This window comes from Pipra filicauda, unplaced genomic scaffold (genome assembly GCF_003945595.2).
Source record: "Pipra filicauda isolate LSUMZ 115617 unplaced genomic scaffold, ASM394559v2 scaffold26_size5592650_pilon, whole genome shotgun sequence".
NCBI classification, from domain to species: Eukaryota; Metazoa; Chordata; class Aves; order Passeriformes; family Pipridae; genus Pipra; species Pipra filicauda.
Genome location: NW_024104387.1, coordinates 3,863,585 through 3,887,246, shown reverse-complemented (window position 1 = coordinate 3,887,246; position 23,662 = coordinate 3,863,585). Strand labels below are relative to the sequence as shown.

The window sequence follows — 23,662 nt, the reverse complement described above, 5'->3', positions numbered from 1 at the left end:
AAGAGATACTTACATTTTGTACCACTTGGGTTACTTTCTCTGTCACCTAGATTGTGTGATGAGGAGCCATACATGGACAGTAGGAAAATCTGTGTCAGGCAAAAGAGACAGCCCAAGGAAAAAAAATGAACATTCTAAGTCTCTGGCTTGTTTAATATTCCACAGTCCCAGAGAAAAACAATCTAATTGTGACATTTTTAATATGCCATATCCCAAGAAGGGTAGAGCTTGTATAATTTTCCTTTTCTTCCACCCCTCCTTTTTAGTGGTGTTTATTTATGTCACTCCAGGCTTTGGCCAATGCTCTATAGTGGTAAAACATCATAATTTTTTTCACTTATGATTTGTGCAACAAAATTCTTTCTCCCTTCCCCATGAAAGGGAATGGGATAAGAAGACGACCATGTTGTTTGGTAATTCTCTTCTGGATTGCTTATTGGCACAATATGGCAGTAAATTGCAACATCTTCCCAACTTGACCTCTAGCTCCCTGCAAGAGGATTTAGCCAGATTCTCTCTTTTCAGCTTCTAAATGAGAAGGATTAGGGGGATGGGATTGTTCCTCTCCTGCTTGGTTACTGCCTAGAAAAATACTTCTTCCTGCTTTACAGCTGTCCTGTTGTTAATAGTGCACTGATGGCCTGGAAATCTGAAACCACCGGTGTGAATATTAACAAGGACTGGTGGGAGCAACGGGGTCCCACTGTGGAAAGAACAGCTGGGCCAGAACCACTTCTGTTATGAATTCATGCTAAGAAACTGTCCTGTAGGAAGGAACTAAATAACTCTGTGGCCTATAAGGATAACTTTCCACTTGGAAATGTCGGGGTTTTTTTTCTTGTAACCTCCTGACATAGCTTGGGCATGTGGCTGATGTGTCAAAGCAATGACTTTTTCCCAAAATCCCAGTTGCTTGAGTTTTGCTTGGAAAGTATGGTTGAACACCAGTTGCTTGAAAAGGCAAATCCTCGTTCTGAAGAGCACTTTGCATGTCTCCTTCTCCAGGGGCTTTCATGTGCCTTGCTTACGCACAAGTATTACAGGAGCAAAAAATAATGTCTTTGTTAAAACCACATTCCCCTTTAATCAACTGTTCTCTGTTTTCTTTAAATTAAGCACTTCAAAGCTATTTTCTGAGAGAGAGAGAGAGAGAGATCTCCTGACAGCACGGTCTCTGGTCTGCAGCTTTCAGCCCCTTGATCCGTGCCATGAGCCAGGGTTGTGCTTTGCAGTTTATCTGTGGCACCTCAGACTGCCTGTCACTCAGGTGTTCCAGAAAGGTGGGGGCTGGATTTTGAAAATGCTGCTCTCAACTGAGTAAAATAATTCACTAATTTCTGGGAAGTTATGATAACTTTTGGAAATTTTGCATAAAATATGTGTCTTCCAATACTTGGAGAAGAAACAGAAAGTCTCCCATATAGTCAGAATGAACTGCACTTACTTCTTTGATAATATCTCCTTATGAGTTGTTTAATTATCAAGCATTGAAAATCTGAATTACTTTAACTGACTGAAAAATCCAGTGGCTTTAAAATAGGAATCCCTGAGAGCACATCATTTTTCATGATGCCCATCTCTCTCTAGCTAGGAGACATCAGCCCAGCAGGGCAGACAGCTACTGGGTGCTGGTTGTTCCTGATATCACCTCCTGGATACTCCATTGCATTGTAACTTAACTGCTCATTCCTTAAGCCCTTGAACCTAAATTGCAGTTGGGCACAGATTGCTGCAGCAGCCTTCCTGCATAAAAACGGTGGCTGCCAGGAGTATCACAGGTATAATCTTTGGTCTCTTTGTTGTCCTCTTAGAAAATACTAAAATTTAAGTTCCTTGTTCCTAGCGTGTACCCTGTGTACCAAAATATGTCCTGATGTTCTGTGATGTTTTCTGTTCTGGTGTGATGGGGCATTTATGGTGACAGAAAAGCTTTTCGGTCCACATGCTTCTGTCAAGCTTTCATGGGGGAGCAATGAAAGGACAGGCAAGGGTCATGACAGACCCCTCATCCCTTCTGCTCCATGCTGTCTGGTGTGCTCATAATGTGCTGTGGGGATGTGTTAAGTGTCATTGAGGCTGCTGATGGACCCAAGGTGGTTGGGTAAGAGCACAAAACAAGGAGAAGATGCTGCACACTTAAGCTAAAGGGGATATGGCCAGAGAAGAGCTTATCAATGAAGACGTTGCTCACTCAATTTTCAGTAAAATATGATAAGGAGGGACCAGAAAAGGAACACAGATGATGACGCAAAATGTTGGGCAAGTCTGTTCCATGAACTGTACCCGTTGGCACGGCAGTGTTGGTAAACCATGGCCCCATGAATCAAAGTCAGAGAAAACAATTCCAGAAACCGGGTTGTGACATTTGGTTTATCATAAAAAATCTCCTACCTGGAATCACCACTAGCACAAAGGAATTGCTGCCTGAGCTCTGTGTAACTCACCTTCAGTAGTCACTGGATTATGTGTGTCACTGGTGCCACCTCCCTGCCCCCCCATAAGGAACAGCAGCACCGCAGACAGGTGAGGACATACTGACTTTTACAGGCTTGGCTGTTTTCATACTACCCTGTAGAAAGCACCAGATAAAACCTGAAGTGTGACTCTTTTTTTCTTGCAAAAGAAGGTTTGGGTTTAACTAATTTTTATGGGGCAAAACTGCCATTTGAGTTGTGTGAGGGTTAAGTAGCTGCACTCTTTTAGTTGTAAGCATAGTTAAAAGATTCTGCAAAGGACAATAACTGATAATTAGGCTGATGTGATGTGGAAAGTATGCATTTCCTCCTCAGTCTGTGCCCCCCTCTCCCTGCCAGTGTTATCACTTGTTTGCATTCCTTGAGATATCACAAAGGTCACTTGCAGCAAACGTGCCAGCATTCAAATTAGGGGAGCCACTGTTGACTCTGCCCTTCGCCCCTGGAAAAAGCATGGTTTGGTTCTCACTTGTGCATCAGCTTGCTGCTTGACAGAGGGGGGAAGCCTGGCTCAGGAGGTGAGGAAGGAGTGGATGCACCCTGGAGGCTGAGGGAAATAGCAGGGCTGCTGTTTTGTTAAATCACCTGCCCTGTGAAATGTTCATTCTTGAGTAATATTTTTCCTTTGTCAAGCTTCTGTGCACAGTGAGGGATTTTCATCTGCTCCTGTACTAAGAGTGAGTCTTATCTCACTGCTAGTATTATATGTTGATGTGTGTTAAGACTGGGTAACGTGTTTTGGCCCGTAATAGACAGGGGAGATCTATTGTTTGTGCTTTAGAGAGCTCTTTACCCAGTTTCAGAGATTGACTGTAGCAGTATTTGTTGTAGTGTGCATAATGATTAAGTTATGACATGTTCAGAACTGGCTGCTGAATTTGAGATGGCCCAAATGGACCTGGCTCACCACGATCCTCACAGGAATTATACGTGTTCCCATCCATCACGATCACCTTTACACTAGAGAATTCCTTATTTTATTCAGACTCTAGGAACAGAGCTTTCTATTGGCAGGTCTCCTGTGACATTAAGAGAAAAAGTAATGTAAAATTGTTCATACAGATTTGCCCATATTTCCTGAAAATAAGAACGTTGGGTATTGATCAGAGATATAGTATTAGCTGCCAAAGACCTCAGGTTGTGACTCTTTGTTCACTTCTTATTAAGTGTCTGTTTTATAAAATAAATCACAATGCAAAATATTACTCTGGCTCTTACAGCCCAAAAGTCACACAATTTTCCATGTAATATGAACCCACTCTTTTGGTTTTAAACAACATATTGATTATTCTAGAGAAAGATCAGATTTAGTAACAGGAAATTCAGAAAGTTCAGAACTCTCTTTTAAGTCTCATATGCAATCACTCCATCCTAAACTTCCTGCAGCTATGGATTTACCCAGGTTTCAACAGATTTACCTGAAGCTCAGGTTAGGAGAAGTGCCTTAGCAGCAGGGTAGTCCTCTCCCTGTGAACCCCTGTACAGAGTTGGGCCCTTTACAGAAGGATTCTGCCACAGCAAATTCTCAATACAGAACGTTGAAATCTAATTATTTAATTTAAAAATATATTACAGCCTTAAAACTTAATAAATATATTAATGATACACTAAAATGAAATTAAAATTATTTAATAGCTTCAAAAATTGCAGTCTCTACTTCCAAACCACCTTATAAGGGCTTGAAGGATCCTCTGCAGTTTGTTTAACCCCTGAAGGGCTTCTAGAAAAGTAAAAAATTATTCAAATTTCTGAAGTTGAGACATGCCTTGGTGAGGAGAGGCTGATTTTGCAGCAGCCCTCTCCCACAGCAGTCAGAGAACTTGTGGTTTAGAAGGTGCTATCATGTCTTGTGTGTGCACTTGAGGGCTGGTCTGATTAAAGAAGTGGGGGGAAAAAAAGGTCTTTGAGGCTTCATTTCAGCACAATGAAAGTAAATTAAGGCTGAAACTTGTGCTGAAATACTGTGTTGAATCAAAGCCCAAAGCAGTAATTTGCCTGCCCCCTCATGCTTTATTTTAATTGCATGAACTGACTGTAACTCCTGCTGCTCTGTTATCATTAGAAATAATTTTTCTATCGGTGTCCAGACAACTTACTAGATTTGAATTAATTAGGGTCAAATGGTAATAAACTGAGCCTAAATTCTAGTGTTTGTTTTGGTCACAATCTTCTGTCTCTCACTGTACAGGTAAATATATTTGCTGTGAAGGAAACTTGTCTTTTCAGTTTGATAATTATTCCTGATAGAAACTGTGGGTTTGTGTCTGCCTGCTTATCAGCAGGCTGTGCAGAGTGGGGCAAGGAGGAAGCAGTGCAGAAGTGGCTGAAGTGTAGAGTGCTGGTTATATTTGTTTTCCACCTGTGCCACGAGTAGGCTTTGAGCTTCTGTCACACACCTTCAGCTATGCTGGTGTCTGACCTTCCCTCCTACAGCTGCAGCCACTCTCAGCAGTGCTGGCTCTGAACAAGGATGGGTAATTGGCATCAGACAGCTTCATGATCCTTCCTTCTGCCAACAGCAACAGGGAGGAAGAATTTTCACCTAGGGACCTAATAATTTGGCTCCATGTGTGTGAATAGAGCTTTATCCATGATCACATTAAACTGTTTTCCTCAGTCCTTGCATTGTTCGGCCCAGTCAGTCACTGTCTTGTTCCTTAATTTTGCATCCTGCCCTCTTTGCCCTCAGTTTCCTTTTTACCTGATCACCAGGCTTATTTTGTCTTCCTCTCCTCCCAGTTCTGCCTCATGGGTCTTATTTTTACCTCCTTACTCTTAATTCAACCTCTGCCCTGCTTTCCTTTCCTTTTCTTCTCTTGCCTTCCTTTGGGTTACCTGCAGGATGAAGATGACCTTCCTCTCCTCATTTCTCTGTGTAGCCCAGGGCTACAGTGGAAAGGAAGGTGCTGCTTAGTGTGACCAATTTATTCTGAAGAAATTAGCAGCTCAATAAGTCTCTTTTTATTACGCACAAAACCATTATTTTAAGATGGCTTCTAACATAACTGAATCAGAGTGAGTTTAGACAACACTGGCAGGAGTCCTTGACACACAGGGCAGACCCTCCTGATAGCCTTCAAATCCTTGCCAAAGAATGCCACCCTTTCACAAAAATGTACAACAAAGATGTTAGATCTATCAAAATACTATATATTTTTATCTGGCTTTGGAAACAAACTGATCTGATGTCAAGCAATGGGGATTTGGATCAGTTGATCTCCTGAGGTTTATTGCTACCTGAATTACTTTATGGTTCTATATAACTTTGCTTTAGATTAGGAAACAAAATAATAATTTTATTTTGTTTACTGTTATTTTGTTTATTTAGTTATCCAGAGGCAGACACACATGCTTAAAAACATCAGTGAAAACAAGTTAAATTTTGAATCCAGATCATGTGAAAGTAGTGCCTTACAAATGCAAGCAACCCTAAAAATAGGCAGGTCTCCTGGAGCCCTCAGGAATTGCATGCCTTATGCATGAACACACAGAGGTATCCTTAATTCCTAATCAGCAGGGATGTTACCCATCACAGCTTCATCTCTCAAAATATCTCTGTTTTACATTCGCTTCAGTATTAGTTTACAAGCACATTTATTGCTTGATTTTGTTCTGGTGAGGAGGTTGTCTCATACACTTCCTGAAGTTGTCTTGACACAACCTCCTCCCCAACCCTCTCTCTACCCAATGCTGTACCTTTGGATGTGCCTGTTGTTCCTAAATGTGTGCTTGCACATTCCTGAACTTGGGGCTGCAGCTGTGCAGTCAAATGGCTCCATTGCTGTGCCCTCTTTTCCTCTAACAACAGTGACTCACATGATTTTAATTTGAAGTGTTCATGGGGTAAGTCTTCTTGCTAAAAAAACTAAAAAAAGATGTAATGTCTTTGATTTGAGTCGAAAGAGGGAATTGAAGAATTTTTTCCCTTTTAAACGTCCTAGAAATGGTAACAGAGAAACAGTCAGCAATAATTTTGCATAGGAGGAAACATTGTCATGTCTGACACTTTTATACTGGCTGGAAAGCTAGAGATGTCCAGCATCATTGTATCAAAGACTTTCTTGAATTCTTATTTTATTCCTCTCTGCCCTTTTTCGTGAGCAGTTGGTGGTATCTGGGTTAATGAAAAACGCGTCCTCACAGCACAGAGCCCTGGGAATGAAAGACAAACCATTGATCTGGGGGCCTCTGGGAGCTCACAGCCTCAGGAAGAGCACTTGGGCATCAAGGGGAGTACTGGGGCTGAGCACCCACACTGTGGAGCAGGGAGAAAGCAGTAACATCTCCCTGTCATCAGCCAGCTCTTCCAGGGATCCTCAAGGGCTTACTTCAAAGGCTGACCTGCAGGAGTGCTACAGGAGCTCATTACAGCCAGACAGCTGGAGCTTGGAGACTATCACTTCTGATACTTATAAGTTTTCATTTATATCTTGTCCCTGATGCTATTACTTAGTCTTATATGCCTGATTAATCGTGCTGATATTATTTATTCTTATGCACACAGAGAAACCTTTACTTTTTCAGAGCTTAATTGTGTCCCGTATCTGGCACAGCACAGCTTTGCTCTGAATTACTGCCAGAGCACGTCAACAGTGGTGCCATATGCACTCCATCTCCCACCCAAACTGTAGCTACAGTTTTTACTTCCATTTCTGATGCTTTTCAAGCTTTCTGCTTTGTCCTTTCCACTGCTGCAGCCTGTGTGTGTTGGGAGGGGAAATGGGCTGAGTCCTCGGCCTGTAGCCTTTTCCCAGAGTCCTTTAGAGAACTCCTTCACAGTCCTCTGCAAACCTCTCAGACTATGTTAATTTACAGAGTTGTCACAGACCTCTCTCTCTGCCAGAAACTGGAGTTAATATGGGGAGGCATTGAAGGGTGTAGAAGGAAAGTGTCAGGCATCTGTTTTTGCTACGCAGTTCATCGGTGGCCCAAGGGTAGGAGCTGTCACAGAAAAGCACAGCTGGGGCCTGTGATGAGGAGGCATGTGGGTGTGTAATACCCATGTGAGTCACGGTATTACACCTGGAAAGGACAGAGCCTCCAGACTGCAACCTCAAAGGGGAGGAAGCTTTTGCAAGCAGATGAAGGGATGTGTGTCAGAGAGGTTACTCCGTCTTGGAGTGGTTGTGGGCTGGAGCATGAATGTGTCAACACAGCAGATGAACGAGTTCAGCAAAGGCGGACAGAGTAGCATAATTTAATCAGCTGCAAGAAATGAGAAACATAAAAAGGTTGTAGAAAAGTAAACATGGGCAGTGGAAACACTCTTTTGTGAATATACATTTTTGGCTACATTTCTCCGTCTGAGGAAGCAGGGAGACGAGATTCTGATGGTCAGCCCCAGTCCAGTGCATGGTCCAGAGCACTGGCACAGCACAGAGCTGGCACCAGGCCTGGGGTGACAGAGCTGCTGCGTGGCTTGGCCCTGCATCTAAGATGTGGAGGAAGGGAAGGGATATTCTCGCCTTCTCCTCCTTCAATGAAAATGTCAAAATGACTGTGGAGGTGCGTGTGAGTAGCAAGGTGGGATCAGGGAGCCATGTCAGGAAGGGGTTGTCTGTGTTAGAAGCTTAGTCCTGGACTTGGGAGATGCTCAGTGTGTGAGGCTTCCTGGAGTCTGTGAGAAATTTCAGGTGTGGAGGGGGAAGTGGGAAGGAATATAACTGTTGGGTATTGTTATAAAGAAAAGAGAGTTATCAAGTGTATTTGTAGAATATTTCCATTGTGAGTAGCATGTGTAACTGAATATGGCTTTAACACCAACAGACAGCTGGTGACTTCTAGTAAGTAACAAGCCACGGTCCTCTGAAACAGGCACATCCAGCACTAACATCCACATTGGCAGCGCTCCCCACAGCCAGGGCAGTGTCCATTCACTGTCCAACAGTGGACAGTGTGTCTTTCTCAGGATATGGTAGTTGTGTTGTGATAAGATATGAATCTAGCCTGGGCTTGCATTTATTTGTTAGCTGGCTGACCCAGAAATTGCTAGTAGACATCCTCTGTATCTGAAGGACAGTAAGTTGTTAAGTCATTTTCTTTTTGAGATGGACCTAAACCTTGTTCACAAGCAGTCCCCAAAATTCAGCTGAATCACAGTCATGCCTAAAATTCCTGTGTCTCAGCTTGTAGTCTGAGCTTGTGTCTCCAGAGCAAGGAAAAGTTTCTGTGTGCTGTCATGAGAAAATGATTTCGGAAAGAAAATAGTCCAGAGGAAGATAAAGCAACTTTGGGAAAGAAGTGATGCCACGTTTTGCCTGTAACATGATAAAAGATTTCTTCCAGAGAAATTTGTGATTAAGGATGTCTCAATAAGATTGTATAACCTCATATTACTACCTTCATTTGGAGAAGATCAAACACTGAAGGTTTTTTTAATCTAGTCAATAAAAGACATAGGGAGAACCAAAACCTTGGCAAATTCTAAGTAGATTGCCCGTGTTTTGAAATTAATTGAAATTGGGTGATTTTCTAGTAATTGTTCTCTAATTTTGCTTTGGCAGAGTGCAAATTATTGGGATAAGGCCAGGCTATTGGGGTGATGTGCACGACTCCAGCAGTGCTTCCCCTCTGAAGTGTGAAGTTTATGCTCCTTGTTAGAGTGTGACTCAAGCAATGAGTTGGTTTCTTGTGCTCCTGTATAAAATTCCCTGCATATGGGTAATATAAGAAGTGTTTTCCAGTAGAACAACAGCTAGAACATTATGCAGCATTCCTGTAAAACTGCACGGAGCAAATGAAAAAGGCCACTCTCCAAAACAGCTCTCTGGACTACCGAAAATGCCCTAGAGTATTAAAAGTGAAAATATTTTGAAAATCTGACTTCTTTGACTATTCTGTTGCTTTACTTTCTGTGCTTCACACACCTTAAAGAAAATAAATCATCTGACCTTACTGCTTATTTCTCATAAACAAGAACAGTGGGATAACGTGTGGGCTGCACATTTGGAAAGGAAAAACTGGAGCGGACTTGGTTTCCCAGGGTAGGGTTTTCTTTTTTAGTTTACTAAACATGCCTCTCATTAATAACATTCTTTAAAAGAATCTGAACCGTGTTTTAGAGATTTAAACTGGGGGGGGGGGGTCCCTCACATCCGTCATCTCTGAATTTTACCTCACAGAATGCAAAAACCTCACACTGCAGTGAAAGGTGTGTCCTTTCTAAATACGAATCTTTCCAGCTACAGAAGAGACTCTGGGACTTTGTACAAGCAGGAGTTTGGTAACAGCGTGTGGGAGTCCCGCTGCCCTCTGTGGGAGCAGTGTCCGGGAGGGAGGGTGGGCAGCGGGAGGTTCTGGGGACTGAAAGTTCAGAGGGAGTGTTTCATGGGGATGAGATGTCTCACGGGGAAAGATTTTTTGAGGCTGAATTTGAAAAACTGCATGCAGAGTCTTAAAATGCAGAGGCTGAGGTGCTGACAAGGGCGATGGTGTGATTGTCGGGGGACGCTGGCAGGGCAGAGCAGGACACCACCCCCCCACGGCCGCTCGCTGCATTCTGCTGCTGCCTTGATACAGCCAGCTCCCGGGAAAGCTCTGGAAGAGAAACCAGTGTCCTGGGCCGGAGCCTGAAGTCTCCCCTAGCGTGGGAATAGCACGCACAAGAGGATGCAGGGGCTGATTTACGTCACAGCACCGTGTGTAAAACAACAAGTTACAAAAGGGCATTTTATAGGAAGGAAAAAAATACCAACTGAGCATCAGAAGAATGTTTGTCTTCCTGCGTTTAGCTTAGCGTGGCTCTTTTTTTAGTTGCGCAGCTAAGATGACTGAATTTGTAGTAGCTGAAAATGCCAGAGAGTCATTAAAGTGATCTTGAGAAAGTGCTGGGAGTCTGTACCGTGTTCCACAGCTCTTCCGAAACCTACCGCTGTGCTCGCCATGGCAGATGCTCGAGAGCAAAGTATGAGGCAATGTGTTTTTATATAGCATTGTTTTTTTATTAAGCACTGTTGCCTGCTATATATAAAAAAAAAAAAAAAAACGACAAAAAAACCAAATTAGAGAAATGCATCATTTTAAAAGAACCCTGTGTCAGGCAACATATGTTATAAAACCATGCTGTGACTGTTAGATCTTGAAGGAAATGTCAATTAAAACCAAGCCGACAGATTATTTGCAGTAAAAGACAGCCATTTGTTCTTCCCCAACCTTTTCTCTCTTTGTCCTCTAATTATCACTTTTCTTATTCTGCAAACTTCAGAGGTTAATCACAGACAGGAACAAACAGGTGAAACCTTTCTTCTGGCCTTGGAATAATCCACAACTAAAAATGCTCATGAAGGTTATTCCAGTGGAGGTCTGATGCCACCTAAAGCCTCCACCAAGTCTTGCAACAGAAGAAATCTGCACCTCTCCCCAGCATTCTCAAGCAGTAACAGCTCTGAAGTTATTATTTATAGTTCTTTGTGGCTACATTAAGCACAGCAGAAGTTTGCAGTGTGAGAAAATTAGTTCAGTCATGCTAGGCTGGGTAATAATCCAAACTTCTGTCATCTCAGCCTGTGAGAAGCAGACGTAACTCAGTCCAAAATTAAAGCTCTGATAGGGAGAGGCTGTCTTTATTCCCCTGATGCTAAAACTAGCTTGGTAATGACATTCCTTTATTTTTAACATTCGGAAACCATGTCACTGTAAAAGGGAATCAGATTGAGTAGATGGAAAGACGACATGTGCAAGACATTTTCCATGATAATTTCAAGCCTTAATGTTCGGTGGATACCAGTGTGTATTTTAGAGTACTCTGCTGATCAGGGTCAATACCTATATCACTGAAGTCAGTTAATAAGCCTGTTAAAATGTATTATAATAAAAATATGCTGTTGTCACAAAGATATACAAACTTTTAGATATGTGTTGCTTTTACCAGATTTCCTTCAGAATAAGTATTGATAGGGGTTTCTTGTATCTGATTAGTAGAGTTTTTCTTTAGGATTTTTTTTCAATTTTATTTTATTTTTCATTATCCCTTGTTCATGCATTAGTGCTCAACATAAGAACATCGCTATAATGCGTTTTAACTACTGACTTGGTCATAACAGCCAATATCTGAAGTTGCTTTTGGATTTTAAGCATCATTCAAAGTGCTTGGAAGGAGACTGGGGCTGTCTGAAGTCACAAGCGACAGAAGGGCAGCGCCTTGGGCACTTGTACTTCAACACATTGAGTTTATCAGCAAGTGGTAGCTGTTCTGAACTGAGAATCTCTGCTAATCTGGTTGTTCCTCTTTCTCCAGCACCCTGTCGAGCTGCTCACATGCCGTGGTGGCCCTGCTCTACCCCTTCTCCTGGCAGCACACCTTCATTCCTGTTCTGCCCTCATCCATGATTGACATCGTGTGCTGCCCTACCCCCTTCCTGGTGGGACTGCTCTCCAGCTCTCTGCCCAAACTCAAGGACCTTCCTGTAGAGGAGGTAGGAGCTGGCACCAGAATTGTTTGCCCTGAGTAAAGCTGGCCTCACCCTGGAGAGGGTCTGCCATTCACACATAAATCCTCACGTTTAATTTTTAACCTGCCTCTGCTTCTTCTCTGCCTAATTCTCATGGGCAACTGCCTCTTGGTAAAACACAGTAGTAGGTTTATTCTTCTCTGTATTCTGCCCCTCTTCCCATATCTGGCACCTTGATAGAGAAAAGTGAATGTTTACCTGGTTAACAAGTAAGTAGGGTGTAAAAATGCTGATTTGTTCTGGAAGAAGAAGAAGAAGCCACCTGCTATGACAGCTCTTAATGGTAATGGAAGTTGTGCATAAAGCCACAGCTCACACAGAAAACAAAACCTTTCAGAATTTGGTTTTTTTTAACTTCTAAGACTGTTAATACTATACTGGAAATCAAATAAGAGTTGCACTTCATCAGCTCTTTCGGTAAAATACCACAAAAACACTCAAGGGCACGCTCTTCTCTCTTACTCCTACTAGTTTTCTGGCATTTTTCTATGAAATTTTCTTTACTTGTGCTTGCTTCTGAGGTTCTGTGTTCCTCTGGCCCATGTAAATCTCTGCTCCCACTTTCCTAACTTTGCTAACTTTTTCCACTTTTCCTCCCACTTTCCTAACTTTGCTCTCCCACATCTTCCCAGCTCCATCTCTAGCTTTGCTGCTTCATTATCAGGAATATTTCACACCCTTGTCCTTTAGAAGCCCTGCTGCCTCCAATGACACTGTTTTTGTTAAACCCTTCTGAAATACTTTTCAACTGCATGTTAACAAAAATTATTAGCAATAACTTGCTTAGATTTAAAAAAAAGGACCTGCCTAACCCTTTTAGCTTTTTTTACATGTTAACCTAGTATGAGACCTGTTGTATCTAACTATGCTAAATTAGACTTTTAGCTCTAAAGGAAACTTTCACACTCTTATTTTATAAAGCACACGGCCTCTTGTTTCACAGTAGGAATTTGATTCATGTTGAGGCTTGGCACTGTTCAGATGGTCTTCTGCTATTAAAAGGCCATGACTGTTTTCTGCCTCCTCAGATATATCTCACTACAGCATTTTTTTTCTTTAGGCTTTGATGGTTAACTTGGGATCTGATCGATTCATCAGACAGGTAAAGTACAGCTCGAAATGTTGCCATGCAGTCTAGCAAGCTGTTTACTGCTGTAGCATGATTACGTTTCTTTGATCAGAGATATTTGGCAGGAATTGTGTGTACAAAGGGAAAGTGATTAGAAAAAAAAAAAAAGTGTTCATTTTCTGTTTCATCTGGAAATAAGTACCTCTCAGGTATGCAAAAGGGACTTAGGCTATGACTGGCAGAAGGAATCCAGACCTGTATTAACAGTGGAAAGAAAACATCCAAAGATAACAACGCCACCTTAGCAAGAAAACTCACACTGTGGGAGGTGAAAAGCACAAAAATTGCAAAGAAGTTTCTGAGTGAGAGGGGAGAGTAAAGAATAATTTATTGTGATGGGAAAAGCAGAAGCCTTGTAAAACAGGGAGATAAAGGATCGCGATCATCTGATAGTCATGTGGCGCTAAATAATTTCAAGAACAACAATCTGCAGGTTAGATGAGTAAACTTTCTTGTACGATTCCCTGGACAAGATGGCTGGTGAATAGTGGCTGCACAGCTAAGATTCTTGTGTCGACTTGCTTTTGCTGAACAAGCATTAAATAAAATGAAGAGACCAAAACAGGGAAAACCCAGAAAACAAGATATACTACAATATAGTAAAAACAACTGTCAAGAACCAAAGATGCTGCCTAAACTATAGCAAGGCTTCACATGATGTATATTTAGTTAAACAGAATTATTTGGACTCTTTGTCATGTAAAGAGCCGATTCCAAGATTCTGTATGTTTACCTGCTCTTTGGATTACCATTTCTGACTTTAATCTCATTAAGAGTGACAAGAAATTATGTTTAGAAGTATATGTTAGCTGCACGTAGGTTTTCATTATTTATATAGCCATGACAGTAGCAGATACAAATTTTTTTTCCACCTGAGTGAAAATACTTCTGAGTACTTCTGAAAGTATTTGCTGTAGTTTCTGCATAGATTAACGTAATCTAAAGATTTCCTTTCTTTCCTCTATCAGATGGATGATGAAGACACACTATTACCTAGGAAATTGCAAGCTGCTCTGGAGCAGGCTCTAGAGAGAAAGAATGAACTGATAAATCAGGATTCAGATAGTGATTCAGATGACGGTAAGTTCATCTGGAAACAGGGACTTGTATAAAACAAACATGTAGGTAGAATTGTGACTTTCTGTCCAGGAGAAAGAAAGATGGGACTTGAGTTCTCAAATACCTTTTGTGACAGCAAAAATAGTGAGCACACAGGGAATGAGACTGATAGCATCAACCCCCAGTAATACCAGCAATCTATTTTAATTTCTTTGTAAATGACATGGGCTCTCATGGGTCCCTCTGAACCTTTGCTCATACAGAGGTTTGCAGTTGACTTGTCCCTAGTTCAATCCAGATAACTAACTCTACAGGCTTAGGGATGTGCCTGAGTTTGGAGTTGCTTTTGGCATTCAGTATTTTCAAGGGAGAGAAACAGGTACCACTAGAAAATAGTTTCAGTGCAAGATGGGTTGAATTGTCTCTGAAGGTTCATATTTCTCTCCAGCAATGATAAAAACAGCTCAGGCTCAATATAAATGCCTATGGTTAAAGGTATGAAACAGGCCCCTATTCAGTTTTTGAAATTTATTTCTACTCATCTGTATTACATATGTAAAACTGTTTTAACATCTCAGAAATTATGAAAACCCAAATTCTGCAACATGCCCTTTTAGATCAGTCTTGATGTCGGCTTAATATCCTCAGGGATGAAACACCCATAAAAAGCTTAATTTTCTGAGTTGTTTCCTGAGGATTTGTAATTCTCATTGGCTGTTGGTTATGGAACAACAATTATACACAGTGGCACTTGTGGTTATGAAGTTGTTGGCCTCTCCGATGCGCACCAGGGGGCAGGGAGCCCCCGGTACAACTCCTGTCAGTTGTTAGCACAGCATCAATAAACCGAGAGATGCAGTACTGGCCCTGTGGGAATAATGCTGACAGCTCTGGTAGCAGCTGATTTTGGTGTCTTATTGCTGCCTTATTTTGCAGAATGTAACACCCTGAATGGATTAGTGTCTGAGGTTTTTATCCGATTCTTTGTGGAGACAGTTGGCCATTATTCCCTGTTCCTAACCCAGAATGAAAAAGGAGAGCGTGCCTTCCAAAGGGAGGCTTTCCGTAAATCTGTGGCCTCCAAGAGCATCCGCCGCTTCTTGGAAGTTTTCATGGAATCCCAAATGTTTACTGGCTTCATCCAGGACAGAGAGCTGAGGAAATGCAGGGCAAAAGGTAAGGGTGTGTTTCTCCCCCGCGGCGCGGGTGACGCGTTCTGCCGAGGTCCCGCAGCGAGCCACAACGCCTGCGCCCCTGCGCTCGCTGGCAAAACGGAAACGCATCCCTAAAATAATGCCGGGCTAACCGGAAGGTCGATTTAAGCGGAGGCTGCCGGAGGCAGAGCCCGCAGGGCCGGGACTGCCCAGGGCCGGCCGCCGGAGCTGCGCCGCGGGGACCGCGGGAGCCGGGAGCGGGTGATGCGGGTGCAGCCGGGCACAGCTCACCCCGGCGCCCCTGTCTCCCCTCTGCCACAGGTCTCTTCGAGCAGAGGGTTGAACAGTATTTGGAAGAGCTTCCAGACACGGAACAAAGTGGAGTGAACAAGTTCCTGCGAGGCCTTGGTGAGGAAAATGTTTAGAAGTATTTCTGAAATTAATGTTAGTGCTTGTGGTTATTTTTTTTCTGTTTTTTTTTTTTTTTTTTTTTTTTATAAATTTAAAAAAGCCTTACCTGAGGTAAAATCAGATAAGCAGCTGCAATGTGATAGGAAATATTAAAAAGAAAACAGTGAAAACATAGTTAAAGATGACAAAACCAGATTTAATTATGAGCCTTGTTAACACTTTCATTTTCATTTTGGGGGTGGGGAACCAAACTATAATGGAGGAGTAGAACAAGAAGGTGTCTGACCACTCAGCACTCTGTTAGTTGGCTGTCCCTGCTGGTGTTGATTTGAAGAGTTACCTTACAGGAATTACATTAAAAGTTAGTCCCATCTGCTAGGTCACTTTTGATTACCCTGGCTCTTTGGTACATGTGAGACACTGACGGTGTGCTTTCTTCAGGGAACAAAATGAAGTTCCTTCACAAGAAGAACTAATTCCTTTCTGCTGAAATACCAACCCAAAGACTATTTATGACACTGCGCGAGACACCTGCGGCATTCCAGAGTTTGGAGCATGAGGAGAGCAGAGCGAGCTCTAAGTGATGACTGATGCTGTTGACAGTGTGCCACGTGATGGCTCCTTTATGTATTTAGAAAGAATTTGTACATAATGTGCTGTAAGCTTTTTGTAACTGATTTTGTAATGAGCAAGAAAACTGTGGTAAATATTTGTATATTCCTGAGAATAACAGGTGCTTATTTTTGTTTCTTTAGTATGAATTGAGTTATGCTTGGTGCAAAAATGAATAGCTGATTTATGTGCAGCTGACTGTCTCAGCAGAACCACTGACTTCAAGGGATGTTTGTGAGAGAGCGACGCTGATGCCTGAACACTGTGGGGTGAATGAGCTCGGGTACATGGGAGAGGTTGTACGAACGGGGGCCGCTTTCACGCGGCGCAGTTGCTTGTTTGGTTGGGTTTTTTCCCCTCTAATTAATTTTAAAGAAATAACAAAGCAACTTGATAATAAGGTACTTGGTTCACAATGCAAACTTTCCACTTGGTTTGAACTCTGGTCAGTAAACTCCTTGTAATCCATTCTGCACTAAGACTGCTAAACCTGAGGAGATCTCAGCTCTTTGACATACAAGCTGCAGCGAGTAGGTACAGTACATCCTTTCCTAATGTATGTATGTATGGTTTCTAATAAACTCTGTAAATATACCTGTTTGTTTATATTCATTGCAAACCTCTGCAGTTTCTGATGTTGAGCAGGTACAAACCCAGTAACTTTCCTGTGATTTTTTTTTTAAACGAATTTGTAATTAAAATGGTTATTATGAACCTATCTTTTGGTAGGTTTGCTATTTCGTGATGTGTAGTTTGGGTTTTCTTCAATGTTTTTCACTGGTGCTAAGAGCAGGTGTTTTATATCGCTGTTTTGTTAATTTTATCCGAACAGAAGCATCTCTTAAAACATTTCTTTGATGGGGTAGCAGCAAATTCTTTTATCATTGTATCATATATATATTTTCAGGTTGCTTTTGTGCTACCTTGGGTAGATGATCAGAGTAGAATACGAGCAGCTTATAGCAGGCAGCCTTTGCCTGAATTTCTGATGAGCTGATCACCTACATTTCATGAGAGACTGCTTTTCTTTTACATTAATTGCAGTGTGTTTAGCTGATGTTTCCATGTCAGTGAAGACAGGACAGGAATGGTTCAGCTTGCCATGGCTCCTGCACAGCTGTGAGTGCTGCTTAACTACCACATTCATCCTTGATCTGATAACAGAACTGTTGAGGTTCTGTAAGTTTCCCTGTAGTCTGAGGAAGAAAATATAAAATGCTTGAATATGTTTGCAAGTCTGACAGATAATGAAAATTAGCTAAAGCTTCTTACCTTTAAAGAAAAAAAGCCATACTGTGTTTTTCTTCATTTGCAGCATGATTTCTGTAGTTAGACTGGCTTTGAGGCTTGCGCAATTCCGAACCTGTCAGTGGTTCTGGTTTGCTATCAGCCTCATAGAACAATATCGAGGGATTATTCACTAAAAAGGTGAAGCCGTTTCCTTTTTTAATTACTTCCCTCACACTCGTGTGTATACAAAAGCTTTTAAGTGGACATGAAATGTCTGTAAAATATCAGGTGCTTTTGATTCAATGGAAATGTCATCACAATCAATAATTTACATTAGTTTTACTATATAATATGTTCTAAGTTCCAGAATGGCTCCTAGATGTAAGTCTTCAGAGTGGAAGGAATAATGTCACTTGTACAGGTGGCTTCTGGCCTTTTTATAAACAACAGCTGCTAGTAAATGTATGGGGAAATACATATTCCTCTTAAGGAAATGATGGATAAAACATCATCAGGACATGCTGCAGAGTTGCTACAAAAGCAAGACAAAGCTGCGGAATGCTGACGTACAAGACTGTGATGCTGTAAAAGCCGTCTCCCACACCAAAGCTATTTTCCTCCATCTGCACTTTAAAAATTTAAGGAGAAAGGTTTTAAACATTTTATGATCCATCAACATGTTGCTCCTGCTTTTGTAATGTGAATCAGAGGATAGAAATGGACATGGTGAGATCACGTTTCAAAAAATCTGTAGATCTTCTTGACCCTCAGACTATGGCTATATAAAACAATCCCTGTGTTATTTGGAGGTCTGTGTTTGAAAGGGAAGGATGAATGAAAAATAAGGAGTGTTCTCTTCTAAATTAGTTGCTGAAACTAATGGGTTTCCTCCAGCATGGAACATTCCAAGTGCACTGCTTAACTGAGAAGGAAATTCTGAAAAAACCCAAATCTAATATCAAGCCCTGTGTTTAAAACTGGTAAAGATCTGTTTAAAATCTTACAGTATAAAATCCATTAAAAAAACCCTCCAAAAATCCATGCTTAATCATAGAATATTTAATAGTTGGAGGGGACCCAAAAGGATCACCGGGCACTCTTAAGGGAACGGCCCATACAGGGTTCGAGAACACAGTAACACTCCTCAGGCATCACTAGTACTCTGGTGTGGCAAATAACTGTGTTTAGTACATAGTGTTTATTTTCCCGTTGTTATGGGTGTTTAATAAAGTGACCCAGCTTGCAAATTTTCCAAAGTTCTGCTCAAAATCCAGCTTTTCCTGCGGATCGCAGCAGGAATTTCGAGATCAGACAGCGTACTCTTCCTGCCCACTAAGCTCAGCTCCCGACGCGGCCGCCTCAGCGAAGCCTCGCGAGAGTTCAGCCCCGCCCACCCGCCCGCCGCGCTTTTTTCCGCTCTCGCGAGAACCGCGCCCTTTCTCTTCCTCGCGCACGCCGACAAGATGGTGGGAGCTGCTGCCGGGCCGGGCCGGGCCGGGATGGGATGGGATGGGATGGGATGGAACGGGATGGAATGGAGGGCTCCGCGGCCGTCGCTCCCGCAGAGGGACATGGCTGAGGAGTACTGGAGGGTGGCGGGGAGGCGCGTCTCCGAGCCCGCGGCGGGGCAGAGCGGTGTGGGGAGGCCGGCCCGCCATGGCGTGTGGCTGCGCGCCCGCTGTGGGGCTGCGGCCTCGGGGTGCGGCGGGTGGTTCTGCTGCCTCTCGCTGCCCGTCGCGCTCACAGCTTCTCTCCCGCTTTCCTGCAGCCTTCCAGGCTAAGGAAGACCCGGAAGCTGAGAGGGCACGTCAGCCACGGGCACGGCCGCGTGGGTGAGTGGAGGGGAGGCCGCGGGTGGGCTGGGGCGCCTCGGCGGGAGTGTCCCTGTCGGCTGAGGGCTCCCTGGCGCTGAGGGGAGGTTGCGGTGCCTCACGGGTCGCAGGAAAAGGCGGCCGTGGGTGCAGGGGCCCGCTGGGCTGTGAGACGTAGCGAGTAGTTCCGAAGGCCGCAGCGTGCGGGGGTCAGTGCCGCAGTGATGGGCCGATCAGAAGCCTTGCATATTTGTAACTAAAGTAGGGCTCAGGCGATCAGTACTGGTCGTGCGACATTGTAACATTACAGGGCAGTGCTGTCTGCCTTCTGATTCTTTGGCCGTTCACACCTTGTCACACAACAAGGTGGAATAATTAATTAAATTAGTTTAAATTGACACTTAATGTACCTTTAAGCCCAAGTATTATATGTAACGTTAGTGTAACAAACTTAAATTTTTCTTTTTAGGGAAACACAGGAAGCATCCAGGAGGACGTGGTAATGCTGGTGGTATGCACCATCACAGGATTAACTTTGATAAATAGTAAGTGAACATTTTAAATGAATACTAGCAATGTGTGTGTTCCTGAAGTAGACACAACTAACTTTTATTTGTGAATAAAGAAAATTTTCTGCAATCCTGTGTGCTTTTTACTCTTAACGTGAAGTGTGGCATTATAGCTACAGTCAACTCAGGTCCCCATTTACCCTAAAATCAAAGGCTTTTTCACTTAAACAAGGTGTCTTCTAAGAGTTCAGTGCTGTATTTGGTAAATTTGACCTGACTTGCCGGTTAATAACTTGGTTCTTGCTTAACAATGCACACACAATAAACTTAAAATATTATATTAAATGTTAAATCCAAACTGCATCCTGTTAGCTGCATCCTGAAGGGTCAGGGATGTTGTCCTTACTCGTGGCCGAGACTATAGAGTCACATCTGGGCACTGCCTGTTGTCCTGGTGTGCTGGAGTCCTCGGACAGTAAACACTAATCTATTCACTGGCTGTGCCTACTCCTGTCTCAGTCAGTCACCAGGTTAGTGACAGGAGCGCTGAAACTCTGCAGGCAGTGCAGCCCTCCCAGCATTCATGGAGTTGAGACTGCCCTAGAAATGCAGACTCCAGTGAGAGGGATGATGAAACACTTGAAGTAATTTTTTCTTGGTTTAGTTACTAATAATTATTACACCTAAATACTACACATACTAATATGAAAAAAAATATAATGTGAAAATTTCGATTGCTTTAATCCAATAAGGTGCTTGTTTGAGTGTTAATTTTGTAGTTCTGCTTGTTCAGGATGATTTAAAAATGTGATTTAATGCGGAATATGTTTCTTTCCCAGTCACCCTGGTTACTTTGGAAAAGTAGGCATGAGACACTATCACTTGAAGAGAAACCAAAAGTTCTGTCCTACTGTCAACCTGGATAAACTGTGGACGCTCGTCAGTGAACAGACCAGGCTTAATTATGCCAAAAATGAGGCTGGTCTGGCCCCAGTCATCGACGTAGTGCGCTCGGTGAGTTCCTGCTCAGACTCAGCCCTGTGATTTCTGGTCTCTTCATGTGTGACTGAGCTTTGCCTTTCCAAGTAGGGAAATGGTGAACTGCAACTAAGTTCAAGTGCTTAAGTATTTGTGAGCTTCTCGAGACAGGTATCTTGGCATACAGGTAGTTACAGAGGCACTTATGGTGTTACATTTTTCCCTGTAAGAACTTTTTCTTATAGTTGTGTGTGACTGTGGGCATAGAGTTCTCTCCTTTGGGTAGATGGTGAAAGATTTCTTGTTGAAAATGTTACTGAAAGCACGTACAAAACCTGGCAGAACTGGTCTCATAACATCACTTTTTCAATATCGAGACTAGAGTCACATCTCCACATGTTTGGTTGTCTTGGTGTGCTATAGTTCTCGGACATAAACACCTGCTCCTTATTCACTGGCTGTGATGTCCTGTATCCCAGTCAGCCACCGAATCAGGAACACTGAACTGCTCTGCCAGGTGGGGGTGTTCTGCCTCTCACATGAAGATACCTGTGTTGGCCAGTTAGGCTGCCACTTCTAACCAGCAGTGATTTCAACAGCTGTTTCATTAATGGACTTCATGCCATGATTGTCCTATTAATGTAAGGGACAGGAATGACATGAGAGGATTCCAGAGTTAGCAGCTATGGCTGCGAAAGCTTGACAAAGCTTCAGCTGTGCGTTTCAGGCACGCAGAAGAGCCCTCTGCTCTGCTCAGAAGTACCAGGGTGTCCAACTGGTAAAGAGCACTGACCAGCAGTCATTGCATAGTAGGCAGTATTGGAAGTGCAACCAACTGCTCTTCCCAGAAAAATGTGGAAAGGTTGGTGACTTTAGAGTGTTTTTTGTATATGGAGTATTTGGGGAAGCATCATCCAGCTTCTATATCACAGGAGAATTTCAGTTTACAGTTTGCACTTTCTTTCAGAACAAATGCAACCCCACTAGGTCCTGCAGGGCATCTTTCTGTAGGTACTGAGTTGTCTGGATGAGGTCACGGTGATCACAGTTTTAGTTTTAACTGTTGAAAAACAGGTCTGAATGTAGAAGCCTGCAAGCCGATTACAAACACTGAACTTCTTTTTTAAATCTTTCTAGGGCTACTACAAAGTCCTGGGCAAGGGGAAGCTGCCCAAGCAGCCTGTAATTGTGAAAGCAAAGTTCTTCAGTAGAAGAGCAGAGGAGAAGATCAAAGAAGTTGGTGGTGCCTGTGTGCTTGTGGCATAAAAGTTTTTGTTTTATTCAAATTTTTTGAATAAAAACAATGGATAAAATGAACTGATATACAGAAGCTTGTTTTGTGTTTTCTGACTTGTCCAGACAGTGTTCACACTTGAGTCTTACCTGCTTAGTTATTTCTGGTACTTTTTGATCAGTGGTTTGACTGTTTCTTGCTTTATTTTGAAATTGCCTGACTACGGTGTACATGGCATGTACAAATACCTCATCTTTTTGTCTTTACAGGGTAGCAAAATAGATTCTGTATTTGTGCTGCTCTTTGATTGGTGATCCTCTCTACAGCTGTCTGTGAAAAGGGGACTTGATGTGTTTGGCACTAGTAAAATTTAGATGGCTTTTAGGGTAAAATTGACATGTGTTCCATTTATGAAACGGTTCATCTTAGCCAGTGGTACTGCTAGTTGTGCAGAACTATAACTTAAATGAATAGTTTGTAAAGTGCTAAGGTAAGAGTGTGTGAACTGTCTCTCCCTGACTGATGGGACCAGTGTTCCCTAATAGGTGATACTGTTCATCCACTGCCAAAGCAAAAACATTCAAGTTCTCAGAGGTGAGTTACGTGGTACAGCAAACTAAGGAGTTCTGTTACTGCCTGATATTGGTCACCTGGTCACTGACCAGATCACAGAAGTGAGGAAAAGCTCGCTCAGCATTGACATGCCCCATGCACACGTGACAACAGGCAGGTGACACCAGCTCGCTTACATGCATAGTAGACACCACTCTCAATTCTTTAGTATTTAATGTCTTAGTATTATGTCTTGCAATATTTTGTCGTGCAAAATGTTCTTTGTGAGAGGCAGGCCAGCCCCACCAGCTCTGGTCTCCGCCCCACTGCAGGCCAGCTGGGATTTAGTGTGGGGTTGGTATTTTGCACAGCTGAGCCTTGTCCCTGACACACCTACACTGAGGCCGGGGCAGGACTTCTTCTTTGGCAGCTGTGTGCCAACTCCTGCTGTAAGGGCCCAGAGGAAAAACCTGGGGTTTGAGGTTGCCAGAGGCACCATGACAGGGAAGGAGGTGCTGGAGGAGGCTGTCAGTCACTGCTGTTGGGTGCATGCCCTCCCCTCACACTGCCTCGCCCTGGAGATAAAACTAGTGGAATTGCTCTTAATAACATTTCAAAGTGCTGTTATGAGCCTCCCGTAGCAACATCCACTTTTAATGGACTGAAGAAGATACAAAAACAAATAAAAATACAGGAAATTGAAAGACCTTCTTAGAGAGTTCATCCCTCAAATATAGAAATTGTTAAGTTTTAAGAGTGTATCATTACAAAATTCTCTTGTCTGAAATGCATTAATACTTTACTGGAAATTCCAGTCCTGAGATACCTGGATGGTTGCCATCAATTTGTTCTGGGATGGCTGTTGCCTTCGCAAGGCCATCACTGACCTTTTCATCCCAAGGCAGCCCCAGTGCAGTGCCTTTCCTTTGCCCTCCTCTGGGCTGATATACCCAAAACACTTTGCTTCCCCTTCCAGGTGTGACTGCCTGCCAGGTGCCTCCCCAGTTCTCCCAGTCTTCCTCCTATTTCTGTCCTGTGTCCTGCCTCATTATTCTCACCA

At 42.9% G+C, this 23,662-nt stretch overlaps 2 protein-coding genes and 2 non-coding genes across 10 annotated transcripts in view; all 4 read left to right on the top strand.

Moving 5' to 3' along the window:
• Window positions 1-17,006, top strand: part of DENND2B (DENN domain containing 2B) — a 170,312-nt gene extending 153,306 nt beyond the window's left edge. For all 7 annotated transcript variants that reach the window (XM_027737460.2, XM_039382428.1, XM_027737447.2 and 4 more), the window contains 6 exons: window positions 11,710-11,887; window positions 12,984-13,025; window positions 14,021-14,132; window positions 15,048-15,287; window positions 15,587-15,673; window positions 16,118-17,006. In XM_027737460.2, the coding sequence (XP_027593261.1) occupies window positions 11,710-11,887; window positions 12,984-13,025; window positions 14,021-14,132; window positions 15,048-15,287; window positions 15,587-15,673; window positions 16,118-16,152 (694 nt within the window). In that variant the 3' untranslated portion in view covers window positions 16,153-17,006. The remainder of the gene's footprint in view (window positions 1-11,709; window positions 11,888-12,983; window positions 13,026-14,020; window positions 14,133-15,047; window positions 15,288-15,586; window positions 15,674-16,117) is intronic.
• A 631-nt stretch (window positions 17,007-17,637) lies between these two features.
• Window positions 17,638-22,141, top strand: RPL27A (ribosomal protein L27a). Its single transcript, XM_027737499.2, has 5 exons — window positions 17,638-18,984; window positions 19,287-19,350; window positions 19,799-19,874; window positions 20,678-20,852; window positions 21,954-22,141. Exons 1-5 carry the CDS (start codon window positions 18,982-18,984, stop codon window positions 22,080-22,082), a joined length of 447 nt encoding a protein of 148 aa, XP_027593300.1. The 5' UTR covers window positions 17,638-18,981; the 3' UTR covers window positions 22,083-22,141.
• On the top strand, window positions 20,250-20,381 carry LOC113996717. The gene has a single exon (XR_003543869.1). It is a non-coding gene; the product is annotated as a small nucleolar RNA SNORA3/SNORA45 family (small nucleolar RNA).
• LOC113996723 lies at window positions 21,188-21,319 on the top strand. The gene has a single exon (XR_003543872.1). It is a non-coding gene; the product is annotated as a small nucleolar RNA SNORA3/SNORA45 family (small nucleolar RNA).
• Window positions 22,142-23,662: the final 1,521 nt, after the last annotated feature.

Excerpts from the sequence above, each read along its gene's own strand:
- RPL27A (XM_027737499.2), top strand. Across the intron at positions 19,875-20,677 it reads AGGATTAACTTTGATAAATA|TCACCCTGGTTACTTTGGAA; the intron begins GTAAGTGAACAT and ends TTTCTTTCCCAG. Across the intron at positions 20,853-21,953 it reads TCATCGACGTAGTGCGCTCG|GGCTACTACAAAGTCCTGGG; the intron begins GTGAGTTCCTGC and ends AAATCTTTCTAG.